Consider the following 13,484-nt stretch of genomic DNA (forward strand, 5'->3'; position numbering starts at 1 on the left):
TCAGAGCAAACAAGCAACAAGCATTATATTTATTTTACAGAAAATAAGAAAAATGGCGTGATAATGATAACTTTATAATGGTCACATAGTAAAACAAAAATATTTAAGCTCACAGACTCTGAAAAGTGGTTAATGAACATTCATGCTGTGATTTACCAGACACAAAACACACACACACACAAAAAAAAAAAAAAAAAAAAAAAAAAAAAAGCCGCCAAACTAACTATAGTATGCAGGTTGGATAATGCAGCAAAACAGCAGAGTTTGATATGAAAACATGAAGCGAGGTTTGGAACTGGCAGCAAAAAAAAAAAAAGGCTCATTCAGTTTAATGATGAACTTAATATGGGTTAAAATCCCGGAGACCCTGCCATCTAGAGACCGAATCTTACGTGTTACACACTGATCCCACAGTGATGATTTCATACTGGACCACTGCACTGATCACTGGCTCTCATCTGGATTTCAGCGTTTTAAGGATTGTAACAATTTCTATGTAGTAATTAGACTGACCTGTTGCTGTAGGTGTAGTCATTGGGCCAACTGCCTCACCCATACATAATGTTCACATTACACTTTGCAAACTGAAGACCACCCGAGCTCAAACACCGTGTACAGTGTTTGAAGCCTGATCATATGCTTATTTTTCCAACTTCTGGCTGAATGGAATCACAGATTGGATGTGGTCAGAGGTGCAAAACAGTGGCAAGTTTAAACCCACAGAGGTCAGAGGTCACTTTTTTTGCCATAAAAAAATTTAGTATAGGGTTACTCTTTAAAGTTGTAAAATATCTACACAATCTGCAAAAGTGAACATTTTTAACAACATCTGAGGAACACACTACCACATCTGAGTATAGGAGAACTAACACTTCATCGCAGAATTAAAGCTCAGACCCTGAACATCTACCAGGTGCTACTTGAGGTAATATGGAAATGTTCAGTAAGCCTGGCAGGCATCCAGGGTCTGTATTAAGGCTACTCTTATCTAAGAATGGCTTTGTGTTATGTGTTTGCTTAGAGTTATATCTGTCTTTGTGTCCAAATGTGACAAAAGTGAAGAGTAAACACTATTGTTAGTATAAGCAGATGTTATGTGAATAGGGAGCATTATTTAAACATCATCCATCTATAACAGTGATACACTCTGACATAAATCCAGCTAAAGCCAAACCACTGTCCTAAGGTTTGGGCACTTGAGTGGTGAACAGGCACTGCACATCAGAAAGAACAAGAACAAGACAGGCAACATGACAACTTACCGCAAGCTAAGGATTATCAATACAGGAATACAAATGATTCAAAAACCAGATATTGTACACAACTGTAAATCTTACAATCACAGTGGGTGAAGATCTGGTGAGCCTTAAGTGTAACAGCGGTTTGGTAATCAATCAAGTCCTCTCTGAGTTAGAGATAAATCTAAATATTCTATAAGAAATCATTTTAAAAGTACAGAGGAAATAAAAGCAACCCATTTCACACTGTGCTCAGTCTGCTGCAAGCTATTTCACCAGCTGGGCTCTGAGCACTAGATGAACTTATCTCTCAAAATTGCCCAACTCAGCTTTGGATGACCTGTAGGACTGAACAGGACTGCGGCATTTAATCCTGGCTAACTAGTGCAGTGATAAAAATCAATGTGTCTACAACATGAACTAAAAACAACAGAAGAAACATATAGTCTGGTCCTTTAGAAGTAAGGCCCCAGCTTTTTTTCCTTTAGAAAATTAAAAACCTCTTAAAAATACAAAGTAAATACAGATCTCAAGTGCTCCTGGTCAAAGGCAGTTGCATAAAAGGGTCAGAGGCTGAAAACTGTTTTCATGCTTGAGGCAGATATATGTCGGAGGATTTGGAGGATTCAGAGTAACGAGTCTTTGGCCTGATTCATCAGATGGCTGCTTGGCACTGTGGGCTGGTCATCTTCTGGAGCAGAGGGATCTGTGGGATCAGACGACAGAAGGTTTTGCTGGTTTTAACAGAGAGTAATGAACAGAAGGGCCTAGTGAACAGTGATGTCACACATTCAGAAACTATAGCTATATATTATATTACTCTGTCAAAGCATTTTTCCACTTTGGAATGAAATCCGAAACATTTTTTCTGAAGAAAATGCAGGTGATTGCTGCCAAGTAAAAGAGAATGAAAGCAAGGATGTTCTTTGGACACATTCATCTCCTGAATTCCATTACAAAGTATGGCAGGAGATTTTTAAAGAGTCAATTTGGCACCCTCCGATGGCCAATCGTGGCTAACAAGGGGTAGACATTGAAAAATTTCCGCAGAATTACCCTGAGTCAGTAGGTGCCTGTGTTGACTAAATTACGCTGCAACTGCACCACGCATTTAAATGTTACTTCTATTAATTATGGCCTCCCTTTTCAACTTTTAGCTTATCCTAATATGTTTTGGAAAACATTTGTTTAGACTGGATGAAATATGTAGAAATGATGAATTGATCTGGAAAAAAGAAAAATCTAAAAAAGGTGAAAAATCTTGGTAATTACACTTCATTTCTGTTTAGTCTTAAAGCTGCATTTAATCCATTTTCAGCCACTCAGGGAGCAGCTGGACAAGCTGAAAATTCAACACTGACATATGATCACCTCATAGAGTTGTTATGGTGACCGTGGTAGCAAACTGTTGCCTATTTACACAATAACATTTTCACCTTTTAAGCATAACTACTGTACTTGTAGGCTGTGAAATTCCCCATGTAACTTCCCAGGCTGCTCCTAAACTGCGCTACATTCTGGTGCTATTTTATTGGAAAGTCCCTGAAGACGTGAATGATAAACCAACAGCACGGAAGCTGCAACTTGGCAGGATGGAGAATTGTTGAGCGTCGGTGGGTGTTTCTGCTCTTTTAAGTGCCCTGTGGTCAGTTCCTGTAATAATGTTTTCAATTTCAAATATATGCATCAACAACAGTATTATAAGGCTGCTTAGTATTCTATTTTTTGCTGAAGAAGTTCAAACATCAAAATATTCCAGCAATCACAAGCAAGTAAACATCTTGAAGATAAGAGTCAATATAAGGATTAAGCTTCAGAAGAGGCAATTGATGAGATAAATCAACTCTTTTGGAGAACAGCGCCACTCTCACCTTAGTCAGATCCACCCCAGTGAGGGCATTGACAGTGACAGGGAGTTCAGCTAATAAACGGTTCACCTCTCCAGTCACGCGGCTGCCTTCTCCACTCAGGATGACAATCTCGTTGGTCTTAGACAGGGGTGCAGACACCTTACTGGCAATCTGATAAAACACAGTGAGCATGTGTTTGTTATTTCACGGACAAACAACTCCATTCCACACCATCTATACATGAGATAAACACGTACTGTACCCTTCATTCTCTTCCATTTCTCAGGAAAAAACAACAACAAAAAAAACTTCTTGGGGTTTTTGCCCCACCAATGTGCGTGCTGAGGCTTTAACAAATACTATGTTAAGACATTGTAGGGGATTAGTATTACTCTATATCTGTAAGGCAGGAGAGTAAGCTCACTTTAATAATACATATAATAATGACAATGGCAGAATGTTAATTTTTTTGATTCATAATTGACTTGAGTGATGACCAGTTTGTGGATATGGAGTAAAAAAATCCATACCAACTTCAGGATAGTAAATATTATTTCTCATTTTAATACACCAACTATGATTTTTTAATCACATTATGTGTTTCATTTTTAGCATTCACATGGAAAAAGCGGTTTCAAGAAGACACAGAGATGATTTTGGTGCCAATCCTCTCATGGTGAGAATATTGGGTAATTAAGCCAATACACCAAACCTCCCAAATGTTTGTGATTTCTTTGAAAACCAGTGGTGTATAAATGTATACCACAGACCTTGGGCAGAGCCTCCAGGACCAGAGCTGTCTTAGCAGCCTCTCCATACTGCAGGTAGGCTTCAGCTTTAAGCCTCATTTTCTCAGCCTCTGCCTTTCCCACTGCTTCAATGGAGGCGGCCTCTGCCTCACCGATACAGCGGATCTTCTCAGCCTCTGCCTGCGCCGTCAGGACCTTCCTTATCCTGGTGTAGGGTTAGAGAAGCATCAAGATGGCTGTTTACTGTTTACTTACATTTTCAGGAAGTCATGTACAGTTCTGCAATGTGTCAAATGTGCTATTTCAAAGTATTTAGTATACATTTTAGCATAAAAATCATAGGTTTCTGAATATATCTATCTGTGTCTGTGTGTGTGTGTGTATGCACAGTTTCTCATATCTCATTCACAATTTTGGATTACGGTACAAGGGATGTACCATCATGTGCTGTTGTTCACTGACTGTTGCACCATGGATTCTTCTGTTTAAGGAATTGTGTTGAAAGAAATGCTTAATTTAAGGCAGAGTGCTGTACTGCTGTCAGTTCAATGACACTGGATTCATGAAAATTATTAAAACATTTGCGATGCGAACAAGCATTTAGCATTTCCCCCTGAGAATGGAAACATTACAAGTAAAATAATAGTGAAAGATTTTCTGTGGAGTGTAATGAATGGAGCAAACTGTGTGGGATCCACTCACTTCTGTCCCTCAGCCAACTGCTGCATCTTGTAGGCTTCAGCCTCAGCGGGTCTCTTCACAGTGGCGATGAGCTCCTTGTCAGTACGGTCGATCTCCTTCTCCTCAATTGTGATCTGCTTCTTCCGCTGCACCACCTCAATTTCTATCTCCTCCAGACGGATCTTCTGCTGCTCTTTGGCTGCTTGCAGCTCATACGCCAGCTGAGCCTCTGCTTTCTAGGAAAGGCAGGACGTTTTATTAATACTCTACTTTCATGTTTGATTGTTGAAGATATATTCAGACCTCTCTATTATACCTTTGTGTTCACTTCCTGGTTGAAGGAAGCTTTCTGCATTTCCAGCTCTCGTTTTGAGTCGGCCATTTTTGTGTCAGCTAAGAACTTAACATCCATCATTTCTTTCTTACACTCAGCTTCCTGTAAAAGACAGTATGTGAGAGGTAATGACAGGAAGATGGATTAAGAGCAGTTTGTGGGTTTCCTAATATGATAGCCATTATCCCTTAGTAATCAGAGAATGGATGTTTTTTTAATTGCTCATGTTTGTTGTTTTAATTTCCTCTTAAAGCTCCTCTTACCCTGATGCCAGCATCTCTCTCTGCCTCTGCCACTCCAATGTCTGCATCCCTCTGTACTGCAGCTGTCTGAGTTTTACCCAGTGAGCTGAGGTACTCCACTTTATCGTATACATCCTGTCAGAAAGGTGAATAAATGTGGAGATATAGTATGGTAAGTTATTAAATTATTGTAATTTAAACTGGAAACAGATATTTCATCGATGAATGCATAATGAAACAGTTGTTTCTATTTCTCATACCTTGATGGTGAAGCTGAGGATCTCGATGCCCATGCGACCAACATCAGGTGCTGCCACCTCTCGCACCAGGGTCGCAAATTTGTCTCTGTCTTGGTAAATCTGCTCAACAGTTAAGGTGCCTGAAAGATGGAAACAGTGGTTAGTGCCTTCTCATCCAAACTGTTACTTCTACGATCAATGTCATTTAATAGGCTTCTTTAAAATTGAACACGTCGACTAAGATGGTCAATATGTTGAGAGCTAAATGGCCAAAATAACATTGACATTGTCACATATATAAACCCTCATTTTGTTATTCTCTGCAAACCACTGATGTAACACAGTAATGATTAAAGCTAGAGTCCACCACAGCTTTTATATTCATTTTTTTAAAAATCTGCTCCTCTGACACAGAGGATGTAATACAGCGATCAGCTACAACATCAAAACCAGTTACTGGTTTAAATGTTTTGGCTGAATGGTGTACATATACAGTTACTTAAATAAGTATTTGGACAGTGACACAATTTTTGTAATTTTGTCTCTGTACACCACCAGAATGGATTTGGAATGAAGCCATCAAGATGTGATTGACTGTAGATTTCAGCTCTAATTCACCTTAAGGGGTTTAACAAAAATATCCCATTATTCGTTTAGGAATTACAGCCATTTTTACACACAGTCCCTCATTTTCAGATGCTACAAAGTATTTGGACAAACCAACATAATTATAAATATCAGGATTATTTCTAATACTTGAATGAAAATCCTCGAGTCCTTAAGTCTGGAACCCATGGACATCACCAAATACTGAGTTTCCTCCCTTGAGATGCTTTGCCTGGCCTTTACTGCAGCCATCTTGAGTTGCTGCTTATTTGTGGGTCTTTTTTCCTTCAGTTTTGTCATCAGGAAGTGAAAAGTATGTTCAACTTGGTAGAGGTCAGGTGACTGACTTGGCCATTGAAAAATATTCCACTGCTTTGCCCTGAGAAGCTTTTGGGTTGCTTTCATAGTATGTTTTATGTAATTATCCATCTGTACTGTGAAGCTTTGTCCTATCAGTTTTGCAGCATTTGGCTGAATCTGAGCAGATAGTAGAGCCCTATAGACTTCAGAATTCATCCTGCTACTTGTATCAGCAGTCACATCATCAATAAACACCAGTGACCCATTTCCGTTGGCAGCCATACATGCCCATGCCATAACACTGCCTCCACCATGTTTCACAGATGATGTGGTTTGCTTTGGAGCATGATCCTTTGCTTTTCTTCCCCATACTCTTCTCTTCCCATCATTCTGGTAAAAGTTCATCTTGGTTTCATCTGTCCAAAAAACTTGTTCCAGGACTGGGCAGGTTTTTTTAGATTTTTTCTGGCAAAGTCTAATCTGGCCTTTTTGTTCTTGAGTGTTACCGGTGGTTTGCACCTTGTGGTAAACCCTCTGTGTTTTCATTCATGACTGTGTTTCCTGATTGTAGACTTTGTCAATGATACGCCTACCTCCTCGAGAGTGTTCTTGACCTGGCTAGATGTTGTGAAGGGTTTTTCTTCACCAAGGAAAGAATTCTGTGATCATCCACTTTAGTTGTTTTCCGTGGTCTTCCAGGCCTTTTGGTGTTGCTGAGCTCTCCAGTGCAATCCTTCTTTTTAAGAATGTACCAGATTGTTGATTTAGCTACTCCTTAAATTATAGCCAACTGTCTAATAGGTTTGTTTTGTTTTTTCAGCCTAATGGTGACCTCGAGGAGGCCATGAAACTGATCGTTCAATTACTTTTGAGCGTCAGTATGTATAAAAATGGCTGTAATTCCTAAACAGTTAATGGGATATCTTTGTCAGACCCCTTGAATTAAAGCTGAAAGTCTACAATTCTTTTACACATTTCAAAACTACTGTGGTGGTATACAGAGGCAAAGCTATGAACATTGTATCACCGCCCTAATACTTATGTACCTAACAGTATGTTGGGAAAAAAAAAAACAAAAAAACAACCAACCAACCAAACACGGAGTGACCATTCAGCTTAGGGAAGGTACCCACCAAGGATGGCACGCAGGTGACCCTCGAGGGTCTGCAGTATGACACTTTTGATCTCCACGACCGACTTCCCCAGAAACTGTTCGCAGGCGTAACCCAGCAGTTCGTTCTCTGTCATCACCTTCACCTGGTGCCAACATGGACAAAGATCATCAGCTGAACACACATACACAAATAGCCGCCCAACACAAGCACAAATAGAGGCATACATCAAAACATGACAAATACTAGTTTTTGTGGTATCATCCAACAATCATTTTCTATCTAATCAGTTATCATTATACCATCAGTAATGTATAGAAAAAAGCTGGAAGTTCAAAAGAAATTATAACATAATGAGAAATCAACACACAATTAGAATTTAAGGAATTTTTACAGAGTCTGCAATGCATTAGTGACATAACCCCCTAAATCCTTGATTGTTTTGAAGCACTTTGAGTTACAAGTACCTGAAACTTATGATCATGCATCATTGGTATGGATTTGGCAAAAACACCTTGCACTGTGATGAACTGCTTCAGTTCTTATACAGAAAAAGGGACTATTAAGACATTACTAAAGCAGCAACCTGCTGCACAGCAGGTGCTGGCGATGGAGGACTGTGGGGATGATCACTGTACTTGTTATCTTGTAACCAGTCAGCATGCCTGATTAAACAGGGGTTTAGAAAATATTACCCAAAACTGACATAGATGACATGGCGCAGTCTATATTGCCAGATAAATTACCAATTCTTATAGAACCTACTGAGTTTACATTTATCTTAATTTTAGAGAAGTGAATTTTTAATTTTTGTCATTATCTCTATTAAATCATCATAGTGTAAGTGAACTCAGTGTAGACAACAGAATTCATGAAACCATGGTCAGTAATCAACTTCGCTGTTGAATATCAGCAAATGCAGACATATATTGGACTTCCAACCTCTTCCTTTTGGGCTTATGATAATAGGCAAAGCATGTACTGTACATGCATACCTGTAAATGAAAAAACTACACTAAAACTTCTTGATGCACAGAATTAAATACAAGGATATAGGCCCTGTTAAGTTCTACATTTGAGTAACAATTACACTGAAGAAAATCTGTCATCTAAGAGGGATTCATGCCAACGCAGTGCGAGTCGAAAACACAGAAATCTACTTTCTGGTCCTGTTACAAGGTCAAAAAACAATGAACAGGATCATTTAAATTTGAAGGAATTAAAGGAGGAAAAAAAATAAGAGGAATCAATTACATTAAAATAAAACAAAGAAAATCAATGGCAATGACCTGAGGTTTACAAGATACACACAAGGGCAGTCAGTGAAAGCACGAGAGCTCACTTAGACAGTTGAAAAATCAAAAATATGTGTAAGACAGAAAGTATTGGGTGATGTACTCCACTGGAGCTGTAAGAAGAGAAAGGGTGAACTGGGTCCTTAGGCGAGAGGTCTGCACATGGTTTTGTTTTGCAACATGCACTCATAACAGGAATGAGGGCAACACAATGTCAGGGAAGATGGATATAATTCCAAGTAAACACGCCTGAAAGCAGAAAAGGCCACAACCCAGCCACACAACCACACACAGGCCAGCTCAGACAGCAGGGGGAGCCGTGCCTTGCAATGGCCGCGACTTGAATGAGGACTTGTGTGCAAAGGTAATTTCTTGCCCTTCACTCCTGTCCTGCCCCCCCCCCCCAATCCCGTTCGTGACACCACCCTTCGTCCTGCCTCCTCCAAACCCACAGCTCCTTAAAGATAGAAAACTACAAAGCACAAGTAAAGGAAATGTGACAGGAAGAAATAGCAAAAACATTTTCTCACAACTATTTCTTCAACTCATATTGTTACACAAAGTTCAGAAAATATTCTTTAAAGGTGATGGATTTGTCGGGTCTTTCAACTGATGTGGTTTTACTGAAACTGACCAGTAGAATGTCCAAATAGACAAAAATAATCCTGCTCAAAGTCACGTGGCAAAATGTGATGGAAGAATGTGATTGATTTGTTGGCCTAGATTAACATTCTGCTCTGGTTTGCTTTAAATTAATTCTGCTGGAATGCAGGGTCTAAACATTTGTGTCTCTTTAGTTCAAGAAGTTCACACCACCCCTGTTGCCATGGAACACACACTCCACAATGGCTGTGGCTTAGGTTGGACCAATCAAACGGTGGCATGATGAGCCTCTCTGTGAAGTGAACTGTGTGAGAGCGACGGGCTTTTCAGCTCCAAACAGTAGGCTCATTGTCAGCATGGATGTAGGAAAACACAGCCGAAAGGAACGTCAGTGTCAGTGGCCAAAATGCAGAACTGATAATGAGGCATATTTTAAAAAGAAGTACTGGCATGCGGACAAAAAAAAAAAAAAAAAGGGAAATTCAAAACAGGATATCATTTGAAATGGAAATGCAGAAAATAATGGTATATTATTTTCCAAGTTATAAAAGGAAAATCCACCATAAAACAGATTTCACTTTTTATTACACTTGTTTAGAATTCTGTCAACACTTGTTGACGACAGCACGTTTCCTCAAGACTCAAGACAAGGCAAGACTACGTATCCATGACTATTATACTGACCTGTAGTCAGTCATCTGCACAGAAGGTCCAAGGACAGGGACAGCCGACAAGAGGTAGGGATTCAGGTTGTTGCTCAATGACACTTAAAACTGCTTAAAGTATATTTCCCAATAGTATTGTTTTAACTTTCTTTCATTGACTTTTTTATAGAGTAACAATGCAAAGGTTTGCTTTCTCTCATTAATGAATTAGAAGACTATTCCCAATCACCATGTCTACCGTGTTTCATGGACTGTGATAGAGAACGACAATCACTGAGAGCAGAAGCAGTGGAGATAGCTTTGCCTGAAAACCAGTAGATTACTGAGCCTTTTCTTAACTTGCCTAATGTTTTTTCAACCAGCATCAGAAACTTGGAGGAGAAAATGACACCAGCCCAAACTGACCAATCACAGTTCTTTCAGCCTCCATGACCACTGCAGCCACTGTCAGGCTGACATGTAGTTCCATTTTTGAGTAGGTGCTCATCAGTTATGGTGTAGCCAGCGGCATCACTGTGGTTGCTATGGCAGAGCCTAATGCACAACTATGATACCTGCTTAAGGCAAGCAATCCTCACTAGTACATGCTTTTATCTCATTCATGCTTGATTGCTATAATGTGCATTTTTCTTGTCCGAACAGAAGAAATATAAACTGACTGCAGCTTGTGCAGAATGCTGCCCACTCAAAGAAAAGACCAAATAAGTACAGTCCTGCAATTACCTGACTGGCTGTCGACTTTAGATTTGCAAGATTTTACTGCTGGTTTTTAAAGCTTTGCATGATCATGCTCCTGCTTTATACCTATGATCTGTTAAGCCCCATGAATATTTGAAATAGTTTCTTTTTTCACAATTGTATTTTAGTTTACTTGAAATCCTCTGCTACTGCTATCTTTGTTTTTATGTTTTAAAGAATTCTGAAGAACTTTGTAACATGGAAAAGTGCTATAAATAAAGAATATAATCGTGTATTTAGTGTCCATGTCTGCTGCTAACTTCTAATGTGTAAGCATAGTTACCTGAATAGACTGTCAAGTAGATATACAGTATAGTGAATTTTATTTTAAAGTGGATTTTCTCTTCAACATTTCAAGTGGTCAGCCTAAAAGAGTTCATTTTGGCACTGATCAGGTTTGAAATACTAAATGGCAGGCGCAAAAAAAAAAAAAAAAAAAAAAAAAAATCCACAGAGAGTGATACGGATGCACATCAGGCTCGACAAAAACCCTTCTCCTGTCACACTAGGACCAAGTTAAATAAGACTGTGTCAACAAAATGCAAGAAGATAATGAAACACGAACCAGGAAATCCAGTTTGAGTGGCAACTGAATTGTACTAATTCTGTGGTCGCATTAAAATGAATAACAAGGCTGTGTGCATTTTTTGGGGATTTTTTTGACACAGCACTACTGTCAGTCTGACTGCAGCTTGGTCAGATTAGTTTAACTAGGTATATTCTGCCTAGATATTAGGATAAATCATGCAGACGTCAATTTGAGCCAACATAAAAAAAAAAAAAAAAAAAAAAAAAAAAAATACAGGTGTACATTTTAACTTGAGCCCTCTGTATGAAAAACCACCTCTGCTGTGATTATGGGGTGATGCCAGAGAAAAGAAGAGTGTAAGGGAGGGTGGGGAGGTGTGGGTTAGTGGAGTCTAAACTGTCATTCCTAGAAAAGTGTGGTGATTTACCTGAGCCACCCCAGTGACAGTAATAGCTACACCCTCCGCTGTCTCTACATCCTCACACTTGGGCTGCAGGGTCATAATCTCAAGCGTTATCCTGTGAAGAATGTGGAAAAATATAAAATAAAAATTGACATGTTCGGAGGGAAAACAAATGAAGGGAAAAGAAAAAGAAAACAGGACAAAGTGAAACCATTCACCCAAGGACTCCAGATCACTAACAACGGAGCAAAATGAGATGCTGTCCACAATTCAAATCTTGTAGGATTTAAGTTTTTGTCGTAATTATTTTCAAATGTAGCTTCATTCGAATAACGCAATCTGGTTCATGCTGTGTCAAATCAGAAGGTTTGTTGCAGCGCTGTCTCAGATTTTGTTCAAACTTTGACTATTTCACGAATGGGTCCCACACCTAAGGCCTGTAAAAATATTTCTGTTCAAATACTATGTTTTTATATTTTTTCAGCCCTTGATATTAGTTCATTTTAATAGCCTCAAAAACACCTTATCTGGGAAGCCATGGTTGGGTATTAATATCTTCACAAGTACTGTTCCTAGCCATACCAAACTTCATAGGATGGAAGACAAACATATTTTCTGTATGCAAAAACCATTAAAAGCCTTACTGTATGCCTTTTTTTTTTAATATAAAAGGCCCTAGATTTGAAAAAGGTACAAAACTCTACACAAGAGTGATATTGAGGGTACTACAAACCCACATTTTTGCACCAATATGATATCAATCATTATTTTTTCTGCAAATTCAATCTTTAATTATTTTTTTTTCCCCCAATATTTGAGGCCTCTACCACCAATGGACATAAATATATAAAGAATAAAACAGGGAATGGTAGCATTTTTCAGTCATATTCATAGAACCAAAACTGGACAGTGGCAAGAAAAAGTTTGAGCACCCCTGTTCAAAATTTCTGTTGCTGTGAGTAGTTAAGTGAGTAGAAGATGAACTGATCTCTAAAAAGGCATCAAGTTAAAGGTGAAAGATTCTTTTCAACATTTTAAGTAAGATTAGTGTATTATTTTTGTTTTGTAAAATTTTAGAGTGAAAAATAATAAACTTTCAGCTTGTAGGATTGTTAGAAAGCCAAATCAAAACCCCTTCTTGACTGCAAAAGACTCTGGAATGGTGGTGCACTGTTCTACTGTAGAGTGACACCTGCACAAATATTATGCAATATGCTTGAAGCATTTTGGAAACAAGTCCTGTGGACTGATGAAGCTAAAATAGAACTTTCTTGCTACAATGAGTAAAAGTATTTTTGGAGAAAAAAGGGTGCAGAGTTTCATGAAAACAGAAACATTTCAGGACTAGTTAAGTAGTTTGCATAACACGTAAATTCTAGTACATAATTTGGTACATTGCACATCATTTTCAATAAAGTTATTTGAATCTTTTGTTAAGTATCTTACTATTTGTTAGGTACGGAATATAAAATGTAACCACTTCAATGAATATGGCATATATCAGAGCTAATGACTTATTCTATAACCATGATAGTAAAGAATATAGCTTGCATTAATGAACTATAGTAAAATGAGCCTAAGGAAAACTTTAATTTCTTTACTCCAATCAATATTTCAGAGGCTGGGACACACATAAGTAGAGGTAATAAGGGCAGACCATGGCACAAAATTAATAAAAGATTGTATTTGAAGAAAAAATAATGACTGATATCATGTGTGCAAAAATCACTCTTGGAATTTTGCACTTTGTTCCAAATCTAAGGCCATGTATAAAATCAACAGGCATGCAGTACAGGTTTTTAATCGTTCAGTCATACTGAGAATATGTTTGGTTTCCGCCCTACAAAGTTTGGATTGTGCTAAGAATAATACTTTAAGTTATTAATTCCCAACCATGGCT

At 38.5% G+C, this 13,484-nt stretch overlaps 1 protein-coding gene across 5 annotated transcripts in view; it reads right to left on the minus strand.

Moving 5' to 3' along the window:
- Positions 1-13,484, minus strand: part of LOC120803064 (flotillin-2a) — a 24,230-nt gene continuing 10,746 nt past the window's right edge. For 3 of the 5 annotated variants that reach the window (XM_040151365.1, XM_040151367.1, XM_040151366.1), the window contains 8 exons: positions 7,373-7,496; positions 5,355-5,473; positions 5,116-5,229; positions 4,835-4,954; positions 4,540-4,754; positions 3,859-4,042; positions 3,110-3,259; positions 1-1,944 (listed from right to left, as the gene is read on the minus strand). In XM_040151365.1, coding sequence (XP_040007299.1) covers positions 1,894-1,944; positions 3,110-3,259; positions 3,859-4,042; positions 4,540-4,754; positions 4,835-4,954; positions 5,116-5,229; positions 5,355-5,473; positions 7,373-7,487 — 1,068 coding nt within the window. In that variant the 5' untranslated portion in view covers positions 7,488-7,496 and the 3' untranslated portion in view covers positions 1-1,893. Of the gene's footprint in view, positions 1,945-3,109; positions 3,260-3,858; positions 4,043-4,539; positions 4,755-4,834; positions 4,955-5,115; positions 5,230-5,354; positions 5,474-7,372; positions 7,497-11,608; positions 11,700-13,484 lie in introns of all 5 variants that reach the window. The other 2 variants (XM_040151364.1, XM_040151362.1) reach the window with 1 other exon arrangement.

The sequence above is a fragment of the Xiphias gladius genome, chromosome 17 (genome assembly GCF_016859285.1).
Source record: "Xiphias gladius isolate SHS-SW01 ecotype Sanya breed wild chromosome 17, ASM1685928v1, whole genome shotgun sequence".
NCBI classification, from domain to species: Eukaryota; Metazoa; Chordata; class Actinopteri; order Istiophoriformes; family Xiphiidae; genus Xiphias; species Xiphias gladius.